The sequence below is a fragment of the Stegodyphus dumicola genome, chromosome 2, assembly GCF_044657685.1.
Source record: "Stegodyphus dumicola isolate Sdum_Otavi_A_Nest chromosome 2, ASM4465768v1".
Taxonomy (NCBI): Eukaryota; Metazoa; Arthropoda; class Arachnida; order Araneae; family Eresidae; genus Stegodyphus; species Stegodyphus dumicola.
Genome location: NC_140769.1, coordinates 131,729,874 through 131,754,673, shown reverse-complemented (window position 1 = coordinate 131,754,673; position 24,800 = coordinate 131,729,874). Strand labels below are relative to the sequence as shown.

The 24,800-nt window shown below is 35.8% G+C and overlaps 1 protein-coding gene across 10 annotated transcripts in view; it reads left to right on the top strand.

Moving 5' to 3' along the window:
• The window catches only part of LOC118184991 (sodium channel protein para-like), a 610,313-nt gene that overhangs the window by 535,842 nt on the left and 49,671 nt on the right, over positions 1-24,800 (top strand). For 6 of the 10 annotated variants that reach the window (XM_085811116.1, XM_085811114.1, XM_085811112.1 and 3 more), the window contains one exon: positions 10,422-10,544. The exons of 1 other annotated variant lie outside the window; for it this stretch is intronic. In XM_085811116.1, the coding sequence (XP_085667242.1) occupies positions 10,422-10,544 (123 nt within the window). Of the gene's footprint in view, positions 1-4,491; positions 4,615-10,421; positions 10,545-24,800 lie in introns of all 10 variants that reach the window. 3 more of the 10 variants (XM_085811113.1, XM_085811110.1, XM_085811117.1) reach the window with 1 other exon arrangement.

Here is a 24,800-nt window from a genome sequence, read left to right as displayed (position 1 = left end):
TATGTAATCTTTGGGATCAACTCCTATCTTCTTCAGAATTCTTTTCATGTATACTCTATATGCTGTAGAAACAAAGGTAGTCTCTTATCTTGATGTCCTGTTTCCAACAGGTTATATTTATTAGGACAATGGTCTCAAACTGACTGCACATGGGATGCATGCGACTTCCAAAGCAATTTTATGGTACCTGGTACCTTCACCAAATTGTAGCACTTCATGCAATCTTTCGGATCAACCCCTATCTTCAGAATTCTTTTAATGTATACTCTATATGCTGTAGAGATAAAGGTAGCCTCCTATCTTGATATTCTGTTTCCAACAGGTTGTATTTATTAGGGCAGTGGTCTCAAACTGGATGCACATGCGAAGCATGCGACTTCCAAAGCAATTTTACATGACCCTTGAACACATTTACATTATGCATTTGTTGCAAATACGATTCCTGCAGTTTCAAAGATATAGAAATACGAATTGAGCTTATGTGCGAGACGTTTACTGAAAGCAAAAAAGGTGGAATGAATAAATTGGAGGTCAGTCTTTGTCGTCACTGTATGCTTGTGTATTAGGATATATGGATGTGACTAAAGTGGAAGAACTTCTCACATTCAGCAAATTACAATCAGTAAATGTAATTTGCCAACCGCAGTTGGTGGCGTTTTAGTACTCTGGCATTTCCGTGAGTTGGCACTTCATATACACTTGACTCTGTCATTAATTGGTATTAATATGTACAGATGCACAATTCATATAATTTTGGCTACATATATATAGGTAGATAGATTCATATGAATCTGTATAATGGGAGTGAATATGATATACTTGTACATAGATTCCTATGAACTATATATATAATATTCACTCTCATTTTGTTAAATAAAATTAGCTTGTCAGCTGCTTTCAGATCATGCATTCGAGCACGCATTCAGTTGATACCTGTATAAGGATATCTACTAATGCAGTCCATTTTAACACGAATATTAGGAATAGATATGGGATCTCTACCGCTCACCATCTATATTTTATTGGAAAGCCGTCTGTCTAACTATTGTGTGGCGATTTTTCTTTATAAGGCTATGTATCAGTTTTTGTTTCTAGAATTAATCTTTCTCTGTCTTAATTTTTTCTCGGTAATTTTACCATTTTAGGGCCCTTTTTTAAAACACTTCATCATTAGTCCTCTTTGATCAACATGCAAAATGCATCCTGTTCACAATAGAATCTGCCATTCTTCATCTTTTCGAACCTGGATATTCTTAAACTAATAACTTTATCGTCATCTTTGTCGTCATTAACTTTCATACAGAGCTATTTTCATCTGATTGATAAATTTAATAGTTTGACTAAATCATCAATGGCATAACTTTCATTAAATTACAACCTAATTTTTAATAATTAAAGTGAGTGTAAAAAAAAAAAAAAAAAAAAAAAAAAAAAAAAAAAAAAAAAACCAAGTTTCTCTCCAAAAACATTTTAACAATGAACTTATCAGAGTGACTTTATTATAGCATATTTTTACGTTCTTCTATTGAGCAGCATATTATGTCTCATGTGTGCATTTATATATATATATATATATATGAAGAAATTAAATATAATTTTCCTTATAAGTGTTTTGTGTAAAATAATTATATTTAACATTAATAGGGCGCCCGTTTGCACATATTTCATTCTGTGATTCATTCTGTGATCCGCGAGAAAATTCATAATAATATAATATGTGGTACTCAAGATTTGTCATATTATCTAAACAGAAAGTAGCATTACTTACATTTATTTATTTGTAGCTGAACAACATTTAATTGTTTCATTTATTGGTATTATACAAACTTTATTTTATGTAACACACACTAAAAAAGTTCATGAATCATTTGTGGTGTTTCTTTGCAAAGATGAAAAGCTTAGATAAAATCCTTTTGAGCAGTTGTTATTGGATGTATTTCTGGACATTTAATTGCCTAAAGTAATAAAAAACATTTTCCATCACTCTTTTCAGAACTGCCTCTAAGACGCCTGCATTAAAATGCATACACTCGAGTGCAAAATTAGGAGAATTTGCATATCATATCAAACTTCTGAAACATTAACGAACAGATCTTAATGAAACTTGGCACGAATATACATTTATAACAGAGGAAAAGATGTACCTTTCAAAAGTCATTTTATGTAAACCAGATTATCAGTAAAACCAACAGTGTAGGGATGCCCAAAATCCAAGACGTGATATCGAAAGGGAAATGATTCTAACATGGGGTATGGTACTGTCTCACAGCGAGACAGGTTACGCAGCGTTACGGCATACTGGACAGGAGGCAGTTTAAAAAGGAGTTCCTGTAACAGTTGATCCCTTTCCTACAGCAAGGCCGTTTTCGACGGTGTCCGCCGATAACATCGCGGGCGAAAACGTCGCAGAGAAAACAACGTAAGGCGAAAACGACGTGCTACAAGGCATCGTGAGAGAAAACATCGCAAAGAGAAAACATCGCAGTTCTAAAACATCGTGGTATAAAACATCGTTGTCGAAAATAAAGCGGTTCAAAAACGTCGCAGTTTAAAAACATCGTCGTCGAAAATATCGTGGTAAAAAATAAAGTATCTACAAATCATCGCGTGACGATAACATCGCAGACATGCTTTTTTCAGACTTTAATAACTGTAAATAGATAGTCCCATAATAATTTGTGAGCGCAAGATAGAAAGAAAGATAATTTGTTTTTCATATTTTATATTAACTAATAAATTTTTGCTGAGAAAATAAGAAGGAAACTTAAGCATAGAAAATTAATGCAACTTATAGCACTTAATAGAATTTTAAACCGACATAGTTAACTAACAAAGAACATTAATAAATCCTTTTTATAAAGTTTTTACTGGTAATTTTTCATAAAAAGTATAATCTATAAGTTGCATTTAATTTTCTATGCTTAAGTTTCCTTCTTACTTTCTCAGCAAAAATTTATTAGTTAATAAAAAAAAATGTGAAAGTAAAAATTATCCTTCTTTACATCTTGCGCTCACAAATTATTATGGGAATATCTATTTACAGTTATTAAAGCCTGCAAAAAGCATGTCTGCGATGTTATCGTCATGCGATGATTTTTTACCACGATATTTTCAACGACGATGTTTTCAAACTGCGAAGTTTTTGAACCGCTTTATTTTTGAAGTCGATGTTTTAGAACTGCGATGTTTTCTCCCACGATGTTTTGTAACACGTTTCGCCTTGCGTTGTTTTCTCTGCGACGTCTTCGGCCGCGATGTTTTCAGCTGTAACCGTTTGGATGGTTATCAAAAGGGTATGGCGAAATGGAATTGTCCTCCCGAAAGCGTCCTAGACATACTGTATAGAGGTAAAATAAGGAAACCTGGCTGGCTAATCCATGCGACGAACATCCTTACAACACCAACTGCGACTATGAAAAGTCGAACATATGGCTCTAAGATCTCCTTTCTGTATCTCAGGGAGTATTTGTCAAACACATGCAGGGGTGTAAGGGCATCCAAATTAATATTGCCCGAACCATTACACCTCTACCACCGTAATAATTCTTTTCTCTGATGAATGAGGGATGGTATCGTGTCGCAGGCTCTCTCCAGATACAGGTATACTGAGAATCAGTGTCCAGGCTAAATTTCGACTCACCTGTAAAAAGCACCGTGCTCTACTGAAGTCTGGTCCAAGGCGCATGCTGTCTGCACCAAGCCAAACGCGCTGCATTAGGGCTAGATGCAAACAGTGAGTCTTCTGGCATACAGCCCTATCTCATGAAGTCTTCGGGCAACTGTTGAATGAAACTCCTATTCCAGTGGCAGCATGCAGCTCATATGAGAGCTGAGAAGCTGTGTTTTCGCGCTGAAAGTGCCAAATAACGATCCTCGTTCGCCGTTGTGGATATGGGTCGATCTTGTCCAGGTCTTCCTGATATGGATCTAGTCTCCTGAAACTGTTTCTACAAATTTCATGCGACACTGGGCGTTACACTGAGTTCTGTAGCTATCTGCGCTTGTGATAGGTCTGCCTCTAATCTATTTACAATTCGTCATCTCATTCCGTCATCCATACGTTCGTGGCAACTCATTTTGCTTGACACCTTATTAAATTCCCCCACCTCTCGTGAGAAACACGTCAAATGTCATGATGGAGTATGAGCACGCATATCGGGGAAACCCCTAGTACGTCTATATCCCCTGTGGTGTTGATATACATATATATATATATATATATATACAACATCGCAGACACGTACTTGTAGGCTTACCTATTCAACTCTCTTTGCAAATTCTTTTTATTTTGCACACTTTTCGTATATATTCTTCTTGCCTAGCACAGTCTGAAATGAGTGGGCGAAATGAAACGGGCGCCTTTTTTTGGTAAATTCATACTATTGAACTGTGTTTTTCATGTGACTAACCCCTCTCCTTTTTTTGTTTTTCGGCTGCTTCTTCTTCAAATTCCTTCCTGCCTACCTTCGACAAACCAACCAATGAATTTAGGTTTCCATATTTAATCTATCGGTGGGATTAATGGGATATGGCAACATTCCCGCCTTTAAAACCATGAGAACTCTCAGGGCCTTGCGTCCCCTTAGGGCGCTTTCTCGACTGGAGGGGATGAGAGTAAGTAGCTATGAAATATGAGTTGGCTGGTTGGTTGCTGCTGGTAGTGACCCTTCACCCGTTCCCCAACAAACGTCCACGCAATCTGTGATTGTATATTCGTTTGCCTTTTTATCTCGTTTCTGTGTTGAGAGTGCAATTTTTCTAATTAGGTGTGAAACATACATATGGTAATAAAGCCACAAGATGGCAATAGCATTTGAATTAGTTTAAATATGTCTCAAATTTTTAACATCTGTTCAATTTAATGCTTAATGCATTTAGCATAACTAAATACTTTTTATTGTGCATTTTAATTTTTATCTGGCATAACTGAATACTTTTAATGTGCATTTTAAATTTTTGGCATAACTAAATACTTTTTATTTTAAGTTCGAAAAAAAGTGATTATAAGCATGTACCTGTGTACCTTGGTTAAAAAAAGAAAGAAAGAAAATACCGGCATCCAGTTTTATCAGGCATGAAATTTTTGCACGAGCCACATTGAAACAATTTTTGTCATTGCAAGGGAACAGAACTAGTGTCCTTGGCTATAACGACTATATATTAATTAGTGAAAGATATAAATGCAAATATAGGTAGACATTTTGAAGTTATGACTTTCCTATACAAATTAGAGGTATAACCAAGAATAACGAATGCGAATTAAGTGAATATAATAATTACTTAAAAATATTAATTAAAATATTTCAAACTAAACTGAAATTCTAAAGTGTATTAAGTTCAAGAGAAATGACGTTTCCGCCTGAAAATCCTTCTGGCAAGAATCTGGACTCACATGTTAGCCTCCTTTGCTCGTAGCGGCACATTTTCTAAAATTTAGAAACCAAGTTTTCCAAAGTAATGACTGCAAGAACTTTCAAATTTACGTTAAACATTGCAAGTGCTGGAAGCAAAATTATAAATTAAAAGTAAACGTAACTATAAATTACATCACTTCTGTATTTAATAATTTCATATTTAAGGAGCTGTACTTAAAGGGAACATTGAGGTATAGAGCAAGGTATTAAGCATATAAACCAACAAGCATTAAACACGACCGGACTAATCAACAACTGTAGGTATTCAATTTCTTTATTGAGAACAAGACAAATCAACTCAAATTTAAAAAGAATGTAAATTTAAAATATGGACCGCAAATTGAAGTAATTAACGTAAAAAGTGTTTTAAAAGGAAAAGCAATACTTTCGAATGTACGTAAAATAACATTTAGAGCTTACTATAGATTTAATTTTATTTAACCCTTTAATTAAAACTAAGTAAAATATCCCCAACTCATATGCAATTAAAACATTATATATGACTTGTGATTTTTTTATTAATTTATTAAGTTTTAATTTATTGTAAAAAGTATCCTTATTTTGCGTGCGTAAAAACTATTTGATTTTACTTAAATATTTGAGCATTGCAAACTACATAAAATAAAGATTCTTACTTATGCCAGCTAAATATGTTAAACATGTAATGTATTGAATTACTGAAACAAAATACTGGAGAAATAATATAAAAGCTTTAATATATCTGCAATCTTTTTCCAAAAATTTTTAGTTACTTGAAAGAAAATCAAAGTAAATTTTGAATAACTATAGCACAACGTTTAAGTACTAAAATAATTTAATACATGCAATAAAGCTTTAAAAAATATTTTGAATGCTTAAATTAATAAATTCAAATAAATACAAAAGGAGAGAAACATCAAATGAAAGTTTCAATTACGTAAATTAAAATAAAAGATTCAAATAAGAAAGAGAATAAGATTGCTGTGACTAATGTGTCATACAAATTATTTATATCCACTTATTCTTGCCGTCTTTTAGACAATATAAAAACATAAAAATGTATGGTTTTTCATTTATTAGAAGATACATTAAATACTTAATAAAAGACAAAGTAAAAGACATTTCTACATAGTTATTCAATTTCTACAATTAATTAATTGGAAATAGTTTCTCGTTTTTCATTCTTGTCATACTTTAACATCAAACATTATTTATTAAATAGTTCGGTATAGTTTATACGATTTCTGTGAAGCTTCTAACATAAGTCTATACTGTTTCATTATTTTAAAAATTATTCTAGTCATATCTTTCCTTTAAATAACTTAGAAAAATAACATTAATTCATTTTGTGCTCTCAATCAGAAACGAATTCGGTGTTTGGCGTTGCCTTGTTTGCTGTTGTGATTGTCCTTGTCAATGTCAAATATTACAGCATCTTGGAATGGATAGATGGAGATATATTGATTGAAAAAAAGTTAGAGACATCGTTTGTCCCTAGAAATTCATGTTCTAGGAAACGAAATTATACCCCAAATATCTTAGTATAGCGCGCATGGACCTTTTATTTTTTGTTGCATTCGTACAGTCTCTTGAAATTGCATGATATGTTTCTCGATGTGTAAACTTATTCGTGTACATTCGATGACTTTGTCATAAAATATTTTACGGTATAAATAGTTTTCCATAATCATCGTGAACTTTGCAAATTAATTTCATCGCATTTGCAAATAAATTTCATGGTATTTGCAACTTCAAGAGATTTCATATGCACTGACATTTCAAAACTGATCCTTATGTCTAACATTTAGAAAATGTAGCCTCCTTTGCTAGAGATAGTAAACCCTATCTTACCCAAATAGAGAGAATTCCTAAAGTTGTTCTCACCCTTTATCCTCTCCATACATCAAATAACAGTACTTAACCTTTTACTTGCACATAAAAAGTGTTCATTTCTTTTTTTTTTTTCTTTTTTTTTTTTTAACTTCTGTTTTATAAAGAAAAATGACCTCAGTAAGTATTGTTACAGTATGGACACGAATCAACGGTGAAAGGCATTTAAGCGTTCAAAGATTAAAAATATTTGACCAGATTATTAAGAGTTTAATCAAAACAAGCAGTAAAGATTTTCGTAAATAACTGGCAATTAAACGTGAAGTGCGTATTTCGTTTAAACACTTTATTTTGTTTTACAATAAAATGCATTAATCTATATGTCGGGTCTATACGGGTTCGTGGATTTTGAGTGATTGATGACAATTGATTTGAGTGATTGATGAAAAATTTAAAAAAAAATTGATTGATCAGTATTTCACAGAAAAATTTCCAAGACATAATTATCGAAAAACTACGATAAAAACGCTGAAACAACAAGCAACACAGCCTTCAGGCTATAACGGTGAAGACAGCTTCACGGCAAAGCACTGAAGTACAACTCCCGACTCGGTCTATAGCTCTCATGCTAATCTCCGAACTCAAGACATTCAAGATACTCTTCACGATAAAACTGCGACTCCACGCACAAGCAGGGTATTTATACCTTTGATCTGCCTTAGAGAAGATTCTCGAGAAAACCGGTAAGAATTCGTTCTAAAATGTTCTCGCTCCGTCTATGGCATATCACCAGTTTTGACTTTAAATATCTCCAAGTGGGCAATTCCGCGCCAAATCTGGCAACCCTGCCTTTCCTTGACATTTTCTGGCAACCATAAACCCATTTTGCGGGAAACTATCTTACCGCAGCTGGGCTTTCGCAAAAATTTGCTATTTTTCTGCATAAAATTCTTTATTACATAAACTTCATCCTAATTAGTGTTTTTTGAAGAAGGTACAAATATACAATTTACGACGGCTCAAGTGTTATTTCTATTTATTACACCCTAAACGAAAATTAAGGAGAAATTATAATAACTATTTACATTTACTACATTTACACTGCATAACTATTACTAGTTATGATAATGAAAGAAATATTGCAGGTGAAACGAATTCTATATTTTCTCGAATCCGAAACTGAATTCTAAAAATATTTAAAATGGCTTGAACATTTCGAATCTCTAAATTATTTGAACTCTTCATCTGTGGTTGATAAGAAGGCGAAGATCTTTTTTCCAATTAGACTAAATTTTGGAATCCAAATTTTACGTGAAATAAATGAAATAACACAGTTCTTTAAAATGTTTTTCTTTTAAATTTGTACATCGACATTGATCAATAAAGATATGAAGGAAATTAATAAACTAAGTAAATAATAAGACCTAATAAAAAGTCTTGAATCTCAATATACTTTCCTCAATATAATTTGAGTAACATTTCCCGTTTTCTACATTTTTTCGGAATTTCAGGGATTATTTTATGAGTTTATGTAGATAAAGTTTAAAACTGGAACACTGACTTATTTGTAGAAAATTCAGACTTTGCAACGCTAGGTCTAAGTCTTAAGAATTTTTTTAAGTTAATATCAAAAAATTTTGAAAACGCGAAGATTCTAAGTTTCGAATGTATCATTCCTAGAATTTTATAAATTTAATTTACATCTGCAGGATCGAAAGCTAAATGTAAAAAATATTAATGTGGATATCACATGACTTCCTTATACGGCCTGTTAAATTATGCATATTTTTTGCTGCACTTCATTTAAAATTATTTCCTTCAATTTCATTTCAGATTTCACTAAAGTTCTCGTTCTATTAATTCAGTTCGCACTTCGCGACAAGACAAAAATACAGAAAAACTCAAAACATCTTCATTACAAATTGTAGAATACAGAAAAACATAAAACATCAAATGCAATTAAAACAGTTAAAAAAAAAGCAATTTTTACAATTAAAATTCGAGTTTCTACGCAAAAACAAGCAATTCGGCCGGCTGAGAAGACTGATTTTACGGTGCACGAAACTGAGAGTTTTCGTTTAGTCCCTCTCGGAAAAAAGATACTGAAGGTGCAGAAACTGACTTAATTCACTATTCTACTAAAGAGTTTCAAATATAAACAAATGCGGCAATGTTAGTCTTAGTATCACTTAAACAACTTTTAAATTGTTGATAATCCTACAACTATTTCATTCAGATTTAACTAAAGACATAAAAAACTTAACCGGAACATAAGAACAATATCATCCAGTCACTTTTAAAGCAAAACATGCATAATTTACCAATATATAAGAATAAAAACTGAGCTCATCGAACCGGGTAGCAGTATATATATACTTTTGATGAAACCGATTGCAATCAAAAAGGGAGTTGCACAACTACATGTTATAGCAGACACATGGCCAAAATTTCAACGTTCTGAGACTTGTCGCTTTTGAGTTATGCGAGATACGTACGTACGTATGTCAAGAAAAAAAAATTTCTTCTGAATTCATTTTAAATCCATTTTACAATCCGTTTTGGGAAAAAGAGACTTTTGTTATTTCCGTACGTACAGATGTCACGCAAAACATCGCTCAAATGGATTCTAGAGTGGTCAAAATGGATATTTTTGTTGAAATATGGTACCCGAAACGTTTCGCGATTACAACACTTCCTTTCCTTCGTACAAGGAAGCAAAAATGTTACTTAAAAAACTTCATTTGAAATTAGCGATTGCAATATGTATAATACGTATAGAGCTTTAACTATCCGATTTGATGTCTTACATGTTACTAGATTTATTATTAAATTGTTAGTTGTTGGAGTACTGAAAGGCAAAGTGTATCAAAAGCATTTTTTTTTTTTAATATTCTGAATAACTGTTGTAACCTTTTATTTTTTTGACCCTGTAACATTGGCATGTAAGTAGAATAAATTTATGTTCTGTTTATATAATATAAATTGTTAATCAAACAGAAACTGAAAAATTAATAGTTTTTAATCATATGCTTGTCATTAAGTTTAATCATGTATAAATTTAAGCGATATGACGTTTAAATGTGTTTCACCGTTCAGTGTTTAACCGACTGTTACAGATATGAAGAAGTGACAAACTAAAAATACCCAACCCTGATAGTTTGCCACGATTCTTGTTCAAATATAAACTTAACATTGTAGGTGTCTGTGATCAATCTATTAGCTTCCGAAGTCGGGGGAGGAAACATACAAGCCTTCAAGACTATGCGAACCCTCCGTGCACTGAGACCCCTGAGAGCCCTTTCGCGATTTCAAGGAATGCGGGTGAGTGCCGAGAGACGAATGGTGGAACCCCTTTGAATCATCATCTACTACTTTTTTTAGAAAGGGGACACCTGTCTCACGTGCACAGAGATCTAACACTGCATGTCTTCTCGCATCTATTTTTTTATTTCCTCACTTCTCAATTTCTTTCTTTTTTTCCCTCCTTTCATTTATTTCTTTTCAACTTTCTCATAATTATAGTTTATCATTTTCTCATTCATTAATCATATTATTATCTCTTTTTTTCATATACTTTCTCTATTCAAAATGAAAGGTGTACGTTTTGACTTTTATACTAAATACAAAACTTTCTTTACGAATCTTAAGACTCTCTAATTCCATTATATGTAAATTTTCATTATATGTAAACCTCTAATAAATATTAAAATTCCATTATACGCCACATATTTTCCTTATAGAAAAAAAATAGCTTTAAATAAAGAAAAATTATTTACCTTAATAACTTCCAAAGGTTGGATGCAAAGCAAAATGAGCGTATAATTTAAATTAATCAATGATTGTCAATTATTTGCAAATAATAGCTATTAACTTAATCATTTATTCATTATTATCGGCAGTAATATTTAATCACTTCTTGAAACTGGCAGCAATATTTAATAACATCTTAAAACATCTTAAATTATTTGGATTATGAATGTGGAAACGTACATCTCTTGTTTCTTATTTTATTCTTAATAGTTATAAATAAATAAAGGTCTTTCATCGATTTAGTTTTATTTCTCTCTCTTAACTATTTCTTACATTCAGAGTACCTTTACGTAACGTCAAATTTAGGCTAGATTTGTGTTGCAATTTCTATTTTAAGTCAAAGCTGCGATAGAAATGTAGAAATTTAAGCAATAAAATTTGTCTATACTTTAATTTTATAATTGATTATTATTACACCAAAGCTTTTTAGACGAAATTTAAGTAATAAAATTTGTCTATATTTTAATTTCTTAACTATTATTATATCACCGCCTTGCAGATGACTATTTTTATATCTTATAAATATGTTATTAAAACTCTGATATAATGTATATAAGTTTAACGTACTAATGTGGAACATATATAGTTATAATGTTTTTGGAAGTTTTTCTTTGGAAATACTCTTGTCAAAAGTGAAATTGCAACACCATACATGCGCGTGGCGATGTGAAAATAGTCGGATCGTTAGATGTCAAAGACATATGCAAATAATTAAGTTCTCGTGCGCATCTGGTCATATGATATCCAGTTTTTGGCTATAAAAGCCAATAGCTGGCTCGCTCTTTATATGCTATCAGTGACAGATTGTTGCAACGGAACTATTGAAGAAGGTTAGAAAATGCCTCGGAGACATCAGCGAGCTCAATACCAGCAGTTATCGTCTAAGGAACGTATCCTAGAGCTGCATGAGCTCGGTTTGTCAATGTTGCCAGTCTTGTTGGTTGGGACATAAGTACATTTAGCGAGATGTGGCGGTCGCAGGACCCTCCAAGAACACATCAAAATGGCAATGGATCATCCACGTCAAATCATCGCATTGGTAGGCAAATTCGGTGAGTGTTTCGTGAGAACCTGTTCGCCATGGTAAGTCATATTCAAACCTACCTACCATTATCAAAAAGGGCATCTGTCTCCTGCCAAACCATTCGCAAGAGGTTGCATAAGGCAGGGATGCGCCCACCGACACAGAGCTGCCTGTCTGGCCTGGTGTCAAATTTATCCTCAATCGAGAAACGAATGGCATCGGGAATCGTTTTCAGATGAATCCCGATTTTGTTTACGCAATCCATATTGTCGATCATTCCATCGGCCCCAAAACGGGCTTCATGGTTTAGGGTGGCAACATGTTTGGACAGCGGACAGCTCTTGTCCGCGTTACAGGCAGTTTTAATATTGGACCTGTGCAAGTAACTTGTGTAACACAAGTTGTTATGCCTGTGTTCCAGCCACTTATGCAGGCCACCCTCGGCACGTTATTCCAGCAGGACAATGCCCAACCTAATGTCGCACATCACACTTCAAACAGCCTCAATGGAACTGACATCTTTCTTTAGCTGTCAGCCTCACCCGATTTCTCTCCCACCGAGTATGTGTGGGCTGCTATCAAACTTGTGGTGCACAGGGTGCAAACCACAGGTGACAGGTGACAGCAGGACAGGGCACCCGGACGGCTTTCTATGACTACTCGGGTATTACCCTGGCCCTGCAACCATCTTGAGTCTTCACAGTTGTAAGATGCTTTTATGTTTATTGCAGGTGCCCTATTCCGGCCTGCAGAGGTCTATGCCCATTTTTTCTAGTTTGGCCATTATGCATTTAAGCTTTTACCGCGTGCCTCGATGTTTTATGAGAAGGCGTTTGAAAGGCAGAACATTGGTAGTTGGGAATTTTATGTGCCATTCTGCTGTTAAGGGGCACTCCGTGACATAATGGTCTGGTGAGCCCACGTTGCCACAAACACACATATCAGTTGTTGCTAGACCCCTTTCTGCAAAGTACGTCGGAAAGGGGCCGTGGCCTGTTATATATCGCGTGAGGTAGGGCGATGAGATGAGCCGGTCCACCTCTACCTTGGGCAGGAACTCATATGCTCTGCGGCCTTGCGGGATTTGGTCCCATTCATTCTGCCAGTTTCCAATGGCGGACTCCTCTATTTGCCTCTTTAGGCATGACCGGGGCAGGAGCACCTGAATCTGCTCCGTTTCCTCATTTTGGGCAGCCTTCTTGGTAAGAGCGTCTGCTGCTTCATTTCCCTGGATTCCGGCGTGCGCCTTCACCCAGGAAATTTGGATTCTCATTGACTTTTCTTGTAGACGGAGGACTTCTTGCAGGTGCGAGATTAGTGCGGAGCGCTGGAGAGGGTTGTTGATAGCATAAATGCTTGACAGGCTGTCAGTAAATATCGTAGCTCGACTCTGCCGTGTGTCAATTGCCCATTTCACTGCCTTTGTGAGGGCAACTACTTCCGCTTGGAACACTGAGTTCTGTGCTCCCAGACGGCCCTTCCATTCCTTTGCTATGTTTCCATTTATATAGGCTATATAGGCACTGCCTACAGCGTTATCAATTTTTGACCCGTCTGTATAAAGCACGGCCCCTGGTCCGTCTAAGCGCGGGGTTAACGCTGGTGAGTGGAAAGTCCTTATGCCCAGTCCATATTCCGACGGATGTGTGCTTAGTTTGGACCTTCGTGTTTCGTAGACTTCTGGCAGATAGCATGTATCCCCGTATGTGCATGGCTGTTGGAGTTGCGTCACCTTTGCAATTGAGGCTTCTTGCTGCGCTTTGATTGGGAGCGGCATAAGCCCTGCTAATACCGAAGCGGCCGCAGTCGACGTTGTCCTGTAGGTCTTCGTTATGGCCAGGACAAATGGTCGCTGTGTACTACTTAGCAATTTTGCCTTTCTGACTGTCATCGGGGCTGCCCAGATGGCTGCTCCGTAGGTTAGGACCCTCTCCGCGACAGTGGAGTAAAGTATCTTGTAGATATTGGGCCGAAGGCCCCAGTGCGGGCCTTGCATTTTTTGCAGATTGTTTGCGATTCGGCGAGCCTTTTCTCTTTGGGCTTTAAGGTGAGGCAGCCAGGTGAACTTTTCATCCAATATAATACCCAGGAGTTTTAGTTCTCTGACCCTTTTGATGGTCTTCCCATTAAGCTGGATGGTTGGGTTTCTTATTAAAGTTTGGCCTGGCTTATGATAAATTATATATTTCGATTTTGCCTCAGAAATTATTAGCTTTTTCTCCTGACATAGCCGAGAGAAGGTATCAATTACATCATTGCAGTTTTGCTGCAGTTCATCTCTACTCTTGCCGCCCACCACAAAGGTCGCGTCATCCGCAAAGGCTACTATCTGGGTATGGGACGGCCATTAGTATCGTAGGATGGAATCGAAAGTTGCATTCCACAAGTCTGGACCCGCGCACGATCCCTGTGGACAGCCTTTTGTCTGGCTTCTGGTTATGACACCGCCAGTGTGTGTTACTATGAACTTTCTATTGGACAGGTATTGCTTGAAAACCTGCAAGAGGTTATCAGGGATCCTTGCCTGGTGCAGTGCCTCTAAAATTGAGGGCCACCACAGAGAGTCAAATGCGCTTTGCAGGTCCAGACTTAGGACCGCTGCATGCTGTTTCCTTTCATGCAAGTGGCTGATATAGTCTCTTATCTTTGATAGGGCAGCAATCGTTGAGCGTAGCTCTCTGAATCCATATTGTGCGTCAGAGATTGCCCCACTCTGCTTCATATGAAATTTAAGCCGCTGGACTAGGAGCTTCTCATAGAGTTTCCCTATTACCGGGAGAAGACAAATCGGCCTAAACGAGGATGGGCTGTTTGGATCCTCCCCTTCTTTCTTAAAGAGCACAACCTGCCCCGTTTTGTAAGGTTCCGGAAAGCTTTGCAGTGCTAGCAGTTTGTTAAAATAACGCGTGAGAAAGCCGGATCTTGCTTTATGTATTGCTCTCAAGATTGGATAGTCTATTGAGTCCGGACCAGGGGCTTTACTTTTCGGGAGAATTTTGATCGTTGCGGAGACTTCCTTCTCCGTAAATGGCATATCATCTGGGACAGATGTGTGCAGCGTATAAGCCTGGTGGTCGGACGGATCTGTAATATCCTCTTCCGGAAGTACGGCGTCAAGAATTGTCCTGAGCGTGATTTCTGTTATGTGTCCAGCCTGCTGCCCTGCAAAGGCTCTCAGCTCCGGTGGTCTGTAAACTTTGTTCGAAGCTATCTTGTGGAGAGCACCATAGACTTCTACATTCTTAGTACAGAACTCCCTCCAGCTGGCAAGTTTTGCGGCTGCAATTGCCCTTTTGTACTGAGCTTGCTCTTTATTATAAAGAACACTAAGGGCTTGCCTCCTGTCTGGGTTTCTTTCGCTCTTCATCTTACGCCTAAGTGCCCTGGTGCGACTGCGCTGTGCACGGAGCTCTTTCGTCCACCAGTTTGCCACTCTTAAAACTTTTGGTGATTTCAGGCCTAGGGTGGCATCACAGATAGATTGAATATCTCGTATCATACTGGTGGTTAAGTCGTCAGCATCCTTTATGTTCTGACATTTCATAAGTGCCTCGTCCACCTGCTCTAGTACTGGTCCTAGCCTGCTTACAAGTTGTTTTAATTTTCTGCCATTGGTTCTATAACGCTTCTTCATAAACTGCGCATGTGGCTGACCTATCTGGAACGTTATATAGCGATGGTCCGAGTTTGAGGGAGTGTCACTTACGGTCCAGTGCTGTATTTTCTGAGCCAGACGTGCTGTTGACAGAGTGATGTCGGGCCATCCTTTTCCCATTTGGGTCTCGAAGGTCGGCAGACTGTCCGGCACGTTATGAAGAATGAGTCCGTTGCATGCAATGAAGTCCACAACTTCTCTACCTCTTGGGTCTGTGGTCGGATATCCGAAGTCCTCCGCATGAGAGTTAAAATCTCCTGCCAAGACATGGTGTGCATGCGGGTAGGACGTAAGGATATTCTGCAAGGCATCTAATGTGGGAGAAACGTCTACTGTAGGTGGAATGTAAACATTCGTGACCAGGACACTCAGTCCCATAGCCTCGACTGCAATTGTGACCATGTCTCTTGACTTTGCTAGCACAACTGGCAACCATCTGCTGTGGCAACAAACTACTGCCGCTCTTGTTCCCTCACTTCCTGAATCCTGGATGACCGTCCATTGGAGGGAAAATTCTGCTGCTTGCCCTGCATAAAGAAAAGGTTCTTGAATTAAAAGGAAGTCCGCCTCTTCCTCCATAGCATATTGCACTAGCTGTGCAGTAGCCGCGCGCGCTCTTTGGAGGTTGATTTGGACAAACTTGAGCACATTGCTTTCCTCTGTTCTTGAATTCACTTCCATTACTTTTGTAAATTAATTGACTTTTAAGGTAAAATTACTAACTGTGAAAATACTTGACTTGCTTCCTAGAGAGTTGCGCTTGTTATTAAGTGAACTGGCTGTTGTAGTAGGTAGACGATGCCTTGCTTGCTGGGCTATTAAATTAGTTGTCCTCGCCGTAGTCAGTACGTGCTTTAATCTTCTGGATGTGCGCATGGAATGTTGGGCAGTTTGCTGCGTACGCTGCATGGTGTGTATCCACTTTAACTTTTGAATCTCTGTTTGCTATGATGCAGTTAATGCATTCAGGGCAGTCCGCCTTACATTCGTTAATGTCATGACAGCCTCCGCAGTAAGCGCAGTAAGGCCTGTGGCAGCAGTCTTTCGACGTATGTTCCAGGTCCTGACAGCGGAAACAGCGCTTGGCTCCTGTAAACTCGTAGATACTATGTTCCCTCCATCCTTGGAACAATCTTCGTTTGGACATGAGGACATGAAAGGCACCAGGGGTACATTCAATCACCCACTTTGTGGCTCTATTCCTTCTGTCCGGGCGCTTGAAGAGGACTCTACACTCTTCATTCCCAAGATTGCAAGACTTTTGTAGCATTTCTTGTACTTCCACCTCCGAGGTGCCGTACGGTACATTGTCAATTGTGCATTTCGGTGTTCTCTTCCGTGGTATACGCGTGCGTACTGTATCCTTTAGGTTATCGTGCTGAGCTAGGAACTAACTTATCTTCTGTACTTCATCCTTGTTGTTGCATCGCACCGCCACACCTCCACTACTTAAGTTCGTAATGCCCCGAAGGTTGACACACAGATCTTCAATTTAGACATGCTTTTCCAGTACCCCGCGTATATCCGCACTCTGTTCATCACGTTTAGGGAGGATCAGCAGTGTCGGCATGTTCGTGACTTTCCTTTTCCATCTCCGCTTTACTGCTTGCGCGTACGTAGGTTGGCCATCTTTTCCCTCTATAACCGGGTGCTCATCCTGCTGTATAGTATCTTTGCTTGCATGGAGCTGCTTCACCTGTCTTTTTGCATTTTGCTGAATCGAGTGAGCAAGTTCACAACAAAGAACCATCGACGTGTTTACTCCTATGTCTGCTAGGGTTGGACTCTCTGCAAGGTGTGGGCCTCTCAAGGCTAGCGTTTCCAGAGCGTCCAGAGCACATAGCAGTCGCTCACGAAGATCTTGAGGTAAGAGGAATTTGCCCCTTCTATGAGTGCTGGCTGTCTTTCTTATAAATTCGTAGAGCAGGTGAACTTTGCCTTGATGGTCTTGGTCACTGTCGAGTATCTCTTGCGGATCGAAATCCGACCTTTGCATCTGAGGCTCTCCTTCCGACTGTGCAGATGAGTTACGTGTCATTCTTGAATCACCGATACACGTTGAGCACTTTTCACTTAATAACTTAATAACACTTAATAACTCTTTCACGTTAACACTTGTATCACCTTAATCACTTTAAATCAGTGTTGATGGAATTCACCACGTAATATCACTTTCACGTAAACACTTTGGATCGCTTTTAAATACGTTAAAACACTTTAAATCACACTATAAATCACCGTTGACAGAACGTAAAATTTTAAATCACTTTTCGCGTAAATCACTTAACACTTGAAAACACTTTCACCATACAATATCAGCACTTAATAACACTTTAAATCACCTTTCACCTGTGCCACGTACATAACTTTCACGTTAATTTGACACAATAACACACTTTTCCACTTTAAGAACACCACATAAATGCCTTGTATATTATTAGAAAGTTCTGGAATTATTGCTGGGTTGGATGTAACAGGTACATTTTAATACATAAATATTGAGTGCTATAATCAATAGTGACCAGCAAGTAAATTGAAGACACGTTAACACTTTGGATCACTTTTAATCACGTTAAATAACACTATAAATCACCGTTGACGGAATGTAAACACTTTAAATCACTTTTTGCGTAAATCACTTAACACTTGAATATACGTACACCATGCAATATCGAAACTTAATAACACTTTAAATCACTTTTTGCATAAATCACTTAACATTTGAAAATACGTACACCGTGCAATATCGAAACTTAATAACACTTTAAATCACTTTTTGCATAAATCACTTAACATTTGAAAATACGTACACCGTGCAATATCGAAACTTAATAACACTTTAAATCACTATTCACCTGTGCCACGTACATAACTTTCACTTTAATTTGACACAAAAATATACTTCCACTTTAAGAACACCACATAAATGTCATGTATATTATTAGGAGATACCGGTAATATTGCTGGGTTGAATGTAACAGGTACATTTTAATACATAAATTTCAGTGCTATAATCTATAGTGACGAGCACGCAAATTGCAGACACGTTAACACTTTGGATCACTTTTAATCACGTTAAATCACTTTAAATCACACTAAATCACCGTTGACGGAACGTAAGCACCTTAAATCACTTTTCGCGTAAATCACTTAACACTTGAAAACACTTTCACCATGCAATATCAACACTTGATAACACTTTCACGTTAACACTTTAAATCACTTTTCACCTGTACCACGTACATAACTTTCACGTTAATTTGACACAAAAACACACTTCCACTTTAAGAACACCGCAAAAATGCCTTGTATATTATTAGGAAATACTGGTATTATTAAGACACAATAACACGCCGAATAAATACTAATTCAGAAGTCAAACAACAAAAATCAATTCCGTTAATCGTTTCACTAAATTACGCCTGAAACGACAAAAAAGAAAGCAAAGTTCTGGTTTCGCCAACAGATGGCGCCACTTGCTTATTCTTGTCCAGGCTTTCTTATCTTATCTAAACATTATTTCCTATCTTGTTCATTTTCGGTTTTGCAGCTGAAGATGATGGTTCCGTAAAACCATCGAAACTAGTCCTGTGAAAATTTTGTAGGTATAACGCTGATTTTTGTTGTTTGACTTCTGAACTGGTATTATTGCTGGGTTGAATGTAACAGGTACATTTTATTACATAAATGTTGAGTGCTATAATCAATAGTGACTAGCAAGCAAATTGCAGGGAAATGCGCTTGGCTGCGATACTTCTTCTGTGCATCAGCTGTACACTATAGGTAGTTCTGCGGAGTAATCCAATTGATAAACACAGGCACAGAATTAATTAAAAAGCACACACACACTGCATTAATCACTATTGTAGAAGACGATAATCCTAAGTCCTGGTAATGCCGGAAAAACAGTAACTTTTGAAGTAGCAGACCGATCTTCTTCAAATTTACAATCTCATACAGCCCATGGCTTGAATCAGAAGAATCCGTTTGAACAAAATCGCTAGGCCAATTAGGGGCTTAATTAGCGATTCGTTTAATTGCCTCCAGTACCTCTTTCTCCCTTTGTTGACAACAGGAAATCACTCGGGTTAACCCTTTGAAGGGCACCGGTATATAATATATACCGGTTGTTTGTCAATTTTTTAACTTCCGAAAAAATGCTAATTTTTCTACACCAAAAGCTGTAATCGTAAGTGACTACTATTTTCTTTCGATTCTAAATGGCAACATCACCCTATGAATGCTCAATATTTTACAGTTATGAAATTAATATACGTCATTCCAAGGTATCATGTTGGAAGATTGATAAATTCTATTGGAGGGAAAAAAAAATTCAAAATCTGCAAATATATGACGTACACATGCTGAATCTTATATATTTACTTCATTTCAGTCAGAAGTGATAATTAACAGCAGATTATTTATACGATTTTAAAACCGGTATATAATATATACCGGCGCCCACACTGAGGGTACCACGCCAATAGATGGCAGCACCAGTCTTCTCCTTTTCTACTCTGTGACGTGACAGAATTTCTTTATTATTATAACAGTTTATGATGTAATAATATTTCATGATTAACTTATAAGTCGTTTAGGATTAAATATTATGTTCATGGAGGAATGGGGAGTTTTCTGACCCTGCGCTAGGACTGAATACAAGTATATTAGTTTCATTTATTCTTTGTGTACTCAACTCAAGTTTCATTCATCTGTGTTTAGCTAAAATTTTTATTTCAGCACTTATCTCTTTCCCAAGAGAAAGACTCATCGATTTCAAAATTGCCGTTTGGGGTCAAAACTTCACACAATTGTGGGGGTTAAACGTGGCATGCTAGCCCCCAAAAGACACCTGTTGCTTCCTGTTTTCCAAAATCCTAGAATGTAAGAAAATGAAAAGAGGTGATTGACAACCAATTTGCCTTTCGGGAGCCAGGCCTTCTTCCCTTTGTGAAGTGTGATAAGATCACATAAAGGAAAAGCTCACTTAAAATGGAAATGTACTTAAGGTCCATCTCATAGTGTAATCACAAAAACTGCTGATTTGAAAGCATGCTTTTATTCTTTAGGGAAATTCTTTTTAATTCTTTGTTAATTTCACATGAAAGACTAGAGAACACAAGAGAAATTTGCGCTCTGGTTGATACAAATAGGTTGTTTCGGAAATAAATTTTCACAGTTGGTGAAAGGAGGAAAAATATTTCTAAGCCCCGTTTTAGATGCAAACAAAATTTATCCAAAAGTTGAAAAGGATCCCCTATGAAGCCAAAGGGGTTGAAAATCAGAATAAGAGCTTTGAGGTGTATCAAATAATAAAATTGTTTAACGGTGTTTCTTCCTGAACAAAAAGATATATTACAACCTATATTTACAAAAAATAAAAAAGGGACCCTTACGGTCCTCCGTGATCTAAAGTGTGTGTGCGTGGAGGGGGGGGGGCAATTCTTCGTATCATAGTATGAAGCATGGTTTTTTTCACATATTATCTAAAGCATAAAATACAACTTCAAAAATGCAACATACTTTCTCAGCTGAGTCGGTCGTAGTGCTTCATTTTTCAATTTTTTTAAATTTTCGGCTGAGTTACATCTGCTTGTAATATCATACTAGTTCAGTTACAGCATGATACGATTTACACATGCAGTGTTATATTTGCTAAATTTTTTTTATAAAATAATATTGAATTTAAATCAAGTTGAAGAGCTTTTTACTCATAAGTATGTTCAGCTGGGTTGCATCATCAAAGTGCATAAAAACATAAATTTTATTTTTAAAATTTTAAATTTCTGCCGTAATTTAAGAAAATTTTGTCTTTAGACTTACATAACTATATTCAAGCACTCATCACTACAGACGCACATCAAAAGTACCCAAAATTAATTTAAAAACCAAAGATTAACAGTTGGCAACTACCTGGAAAAAAAATGTCCTAGAGGGGCACCGGTATAAAATATATACCGGCTCTCAAAATTCAGGATTTCGCTCTAGAATTTTTTAAAGTCTCAATTTTGTGTCCTTAGGGTCCATAAGTTATAGTTCATGCAAAATTTTACCACAGTTTAAATTATTTTATATACCGCCCCTCAAAGGGTTAACAGGCGACGGGGGGTCGAATGCTTCTAACTGACCGTAGGGACGGGGAAAAGGTCAAAGTTCACGGTGAAAAACTTGTGCAAACCACAGTGGAACTGTAAGCTGCAGTGGACTGGGCATGGCAAGGAATATCTCAGGAGTCCATTAATAGCACCGATGAAACAGCATGTCTCGCCATTTAGAGGCCTGTAGAGCTGCTCGTGGTGGTGAAATTAGATACTGAATTAAACAGTTCTGTTTTTCATATCTCTGTTTGTTTTATAATCATCTGCATATATGTCTCACCTCTAGCGATCTTGTTATTTTCACATCACTACGCGCATTCCTCCATGGTGTTGCAATTTTGGTTTTGACGGTGTATCTTTTATAAGTTTTTTAAATGAGATTATGAAATATCGATGTATAAAAAATTTGCGTATAAATATTTTCATTTAATAATGAATACATTTAAACAATACTAGGATTAATGTTTTATATCTTATTATATTCCTTTGATAACAGCTGGGTGAACATGTCTTATAATAAGAAACACTGAATTACATTCGACATTCAAATTTCATTTCAAAGAGATAATTAATTACTGATATCGTAAATATGTAGTTCTACGGGATATTTAACATTTATTCCTATTATACTGGAACTATTTGTCACCATGCTTATCAATTCGATTCTCAGTTGAATTCGATTAGATATGTAAAAGAACACATTCGTTTAAAAAATTTGTATTTATATGTGAATCCTTGCTTAGTCTGTAAGCGAATATAATCTCAAAAGAATATGTTTCAAGAAATGATGGGAGGTGTTCTGAATTTTCATACTGCAACTGAATCTGGGAAAACTTTAACTTTTCTTTAAGGTTCTAAATTTCCTACCTAATCTCAATGACATCTTTTTTTAGAAACTATTTTACTATGCTTACTGGTATTTAAATATTAAATAAAATCATGTTACAATTTTTGCATTAGTAGATTTGAATTTATGGTTAATTTGACCGATTAAAGTACTGTAAAACAGTTAAAATTTTGTAACTGATAAAGAAGACTAAATAATGAGTTTAATTTAAGATAATAATATGTACGATTTCTTTCTAAATTTCAGAAAGGTACTCTGAATCTCTTTTCCTCTTATTCTGTCTCTTGAATGGTTCTTTCATTTACATATATCATCTTCTGCATGAAACGCTCAGTAGCATAACCCTAAATGCTATACAAATAATAATTTTGACAAGAAAAATGTTAATATATTATATTCGTAAGTACAACAGGAGCCAAAGAAAAGAAAAGTTTTTTTTTTTTTTTTTTTTTTTTCCTACAAAGATTAAAAATTTTTTTTAAAAAAATCCGAACTATGTAATATAGAAGCTGCGCTCCAAATAATATGCAATTCAATTAGAATGGATATTATATATATAAATGAAAGCAAAATTTTGTTTAATTTTAATACTGAGAATCTGAGAAAATTTAATATATTTGAATTTAAATTCGTTTGTAATGCATATTAAAACTTCGCAATTAAAAAAAAGCATTTTCTGCTATGTAATCTCATCGTTCAGATGGGAAAGTGGTTAGTGAATTTGACTGCTGTCCCGAAAGACCAGGGTTCAAATTCAGGAGAGGGCATGGATGTAATTTGTCCATCTTTTCATAGGAGGCAACGGTAGTCCATCTATTAGGTGCCTATTATTAGGTCACTTAATAGGTGACTTTAATAGATTGCCGTTTCCAGCCTTGGTAGTGGCCAACGGCTATAAGCTGCTGCAGTCCACCATTGGAAATTACAGTATAATCTTAAGATGGTCAATAATAAAGATGCTAAACAAGAGATATGTAAATGTTAATATTTGAATAGAAAACATTTCAATTAAAAATGCACGTTTCAAGAAATTAAAACTTATATTCGAAACGAAAGCTGTCAAAAATAAATAAATAAATATTTGTAAAAATTAGCTACTAAAACTTTTTCCCGTAAGTTCCCTATATTAATTTTACAAAAGTATGTTAAGTGTTGTAAAGAGAATTTGTAACTGAAATAGTATTAGATAAATGTAAGTTAATACCACCGACAATACATATTTTTAGAATTATTTATTTTGGTGGTATACTGAAATATATGCATTTAAATTCAATCACTAAAAATTAGTTAAGGCTAGCAGAAAGAAAACTGTTTATTTCATAATATGGAAATTCATTAAACTTGATATTAACTAAAAACGGTAGAGGAAAAAGCGTTCCTGAAACGAGCCTTAACTTTAAAAATCATATCATCTTAATCGTCAAGTAGCTTAAATTTTCTTGGTCCTGTTGTACAAATGAAATTATTTAAGTGATTGAAAGATCGAGAAGGGGTTTTCTTAATTTTTTTTTTTTTTTTTTTTTTTTTTTTTTTTGAATGAAGGGTAAAATTGGGAATTAAGTAAAAAAGTTCATTGGGTCATTTTTCTATTTTATTGAAGGTAAAGTAAGTATTATTTGTTGCTTGAGCATTGTCTGCATGATCCTTTGTTTCCTGAAGTTGGTGCATTTTGTGTTGTAGCTTAGATGTGTGACAGTCATGACGTCCTGCATGCCGCAGCTAGCATAACATTGCACGATTTCATGTAGTCTTTTGTAGTTTCATGTAATCATTTTTGTCTAATATATTTTGACTGATATTTTTTTACATGTATATTATTAAAATTAAAATAAATTAAGATTGAAAACTGAAATGTAGCTTAATATAGTTTAGCAATTAGAATATTTTAAGTATAAAAATCTCTAGCTTTTGTAATGTTTTAGATACCAAAAAGTCACCTTTAATGTTTTCCTCTCTTTCTGTTATCTAAAGAAGTTCATATTCAATGTAATTCGAAGTGTGCATATTTGTACTTGATACCCATATATGTAGTTATTATAATATATATTATTTTTAACTTTAAATTCTAATTGGGATGCATTTTGATAATGCATCTTAATTACTTGATTTTAATTAGAATCTAGCTTGCGAAGAAGGATTAAGG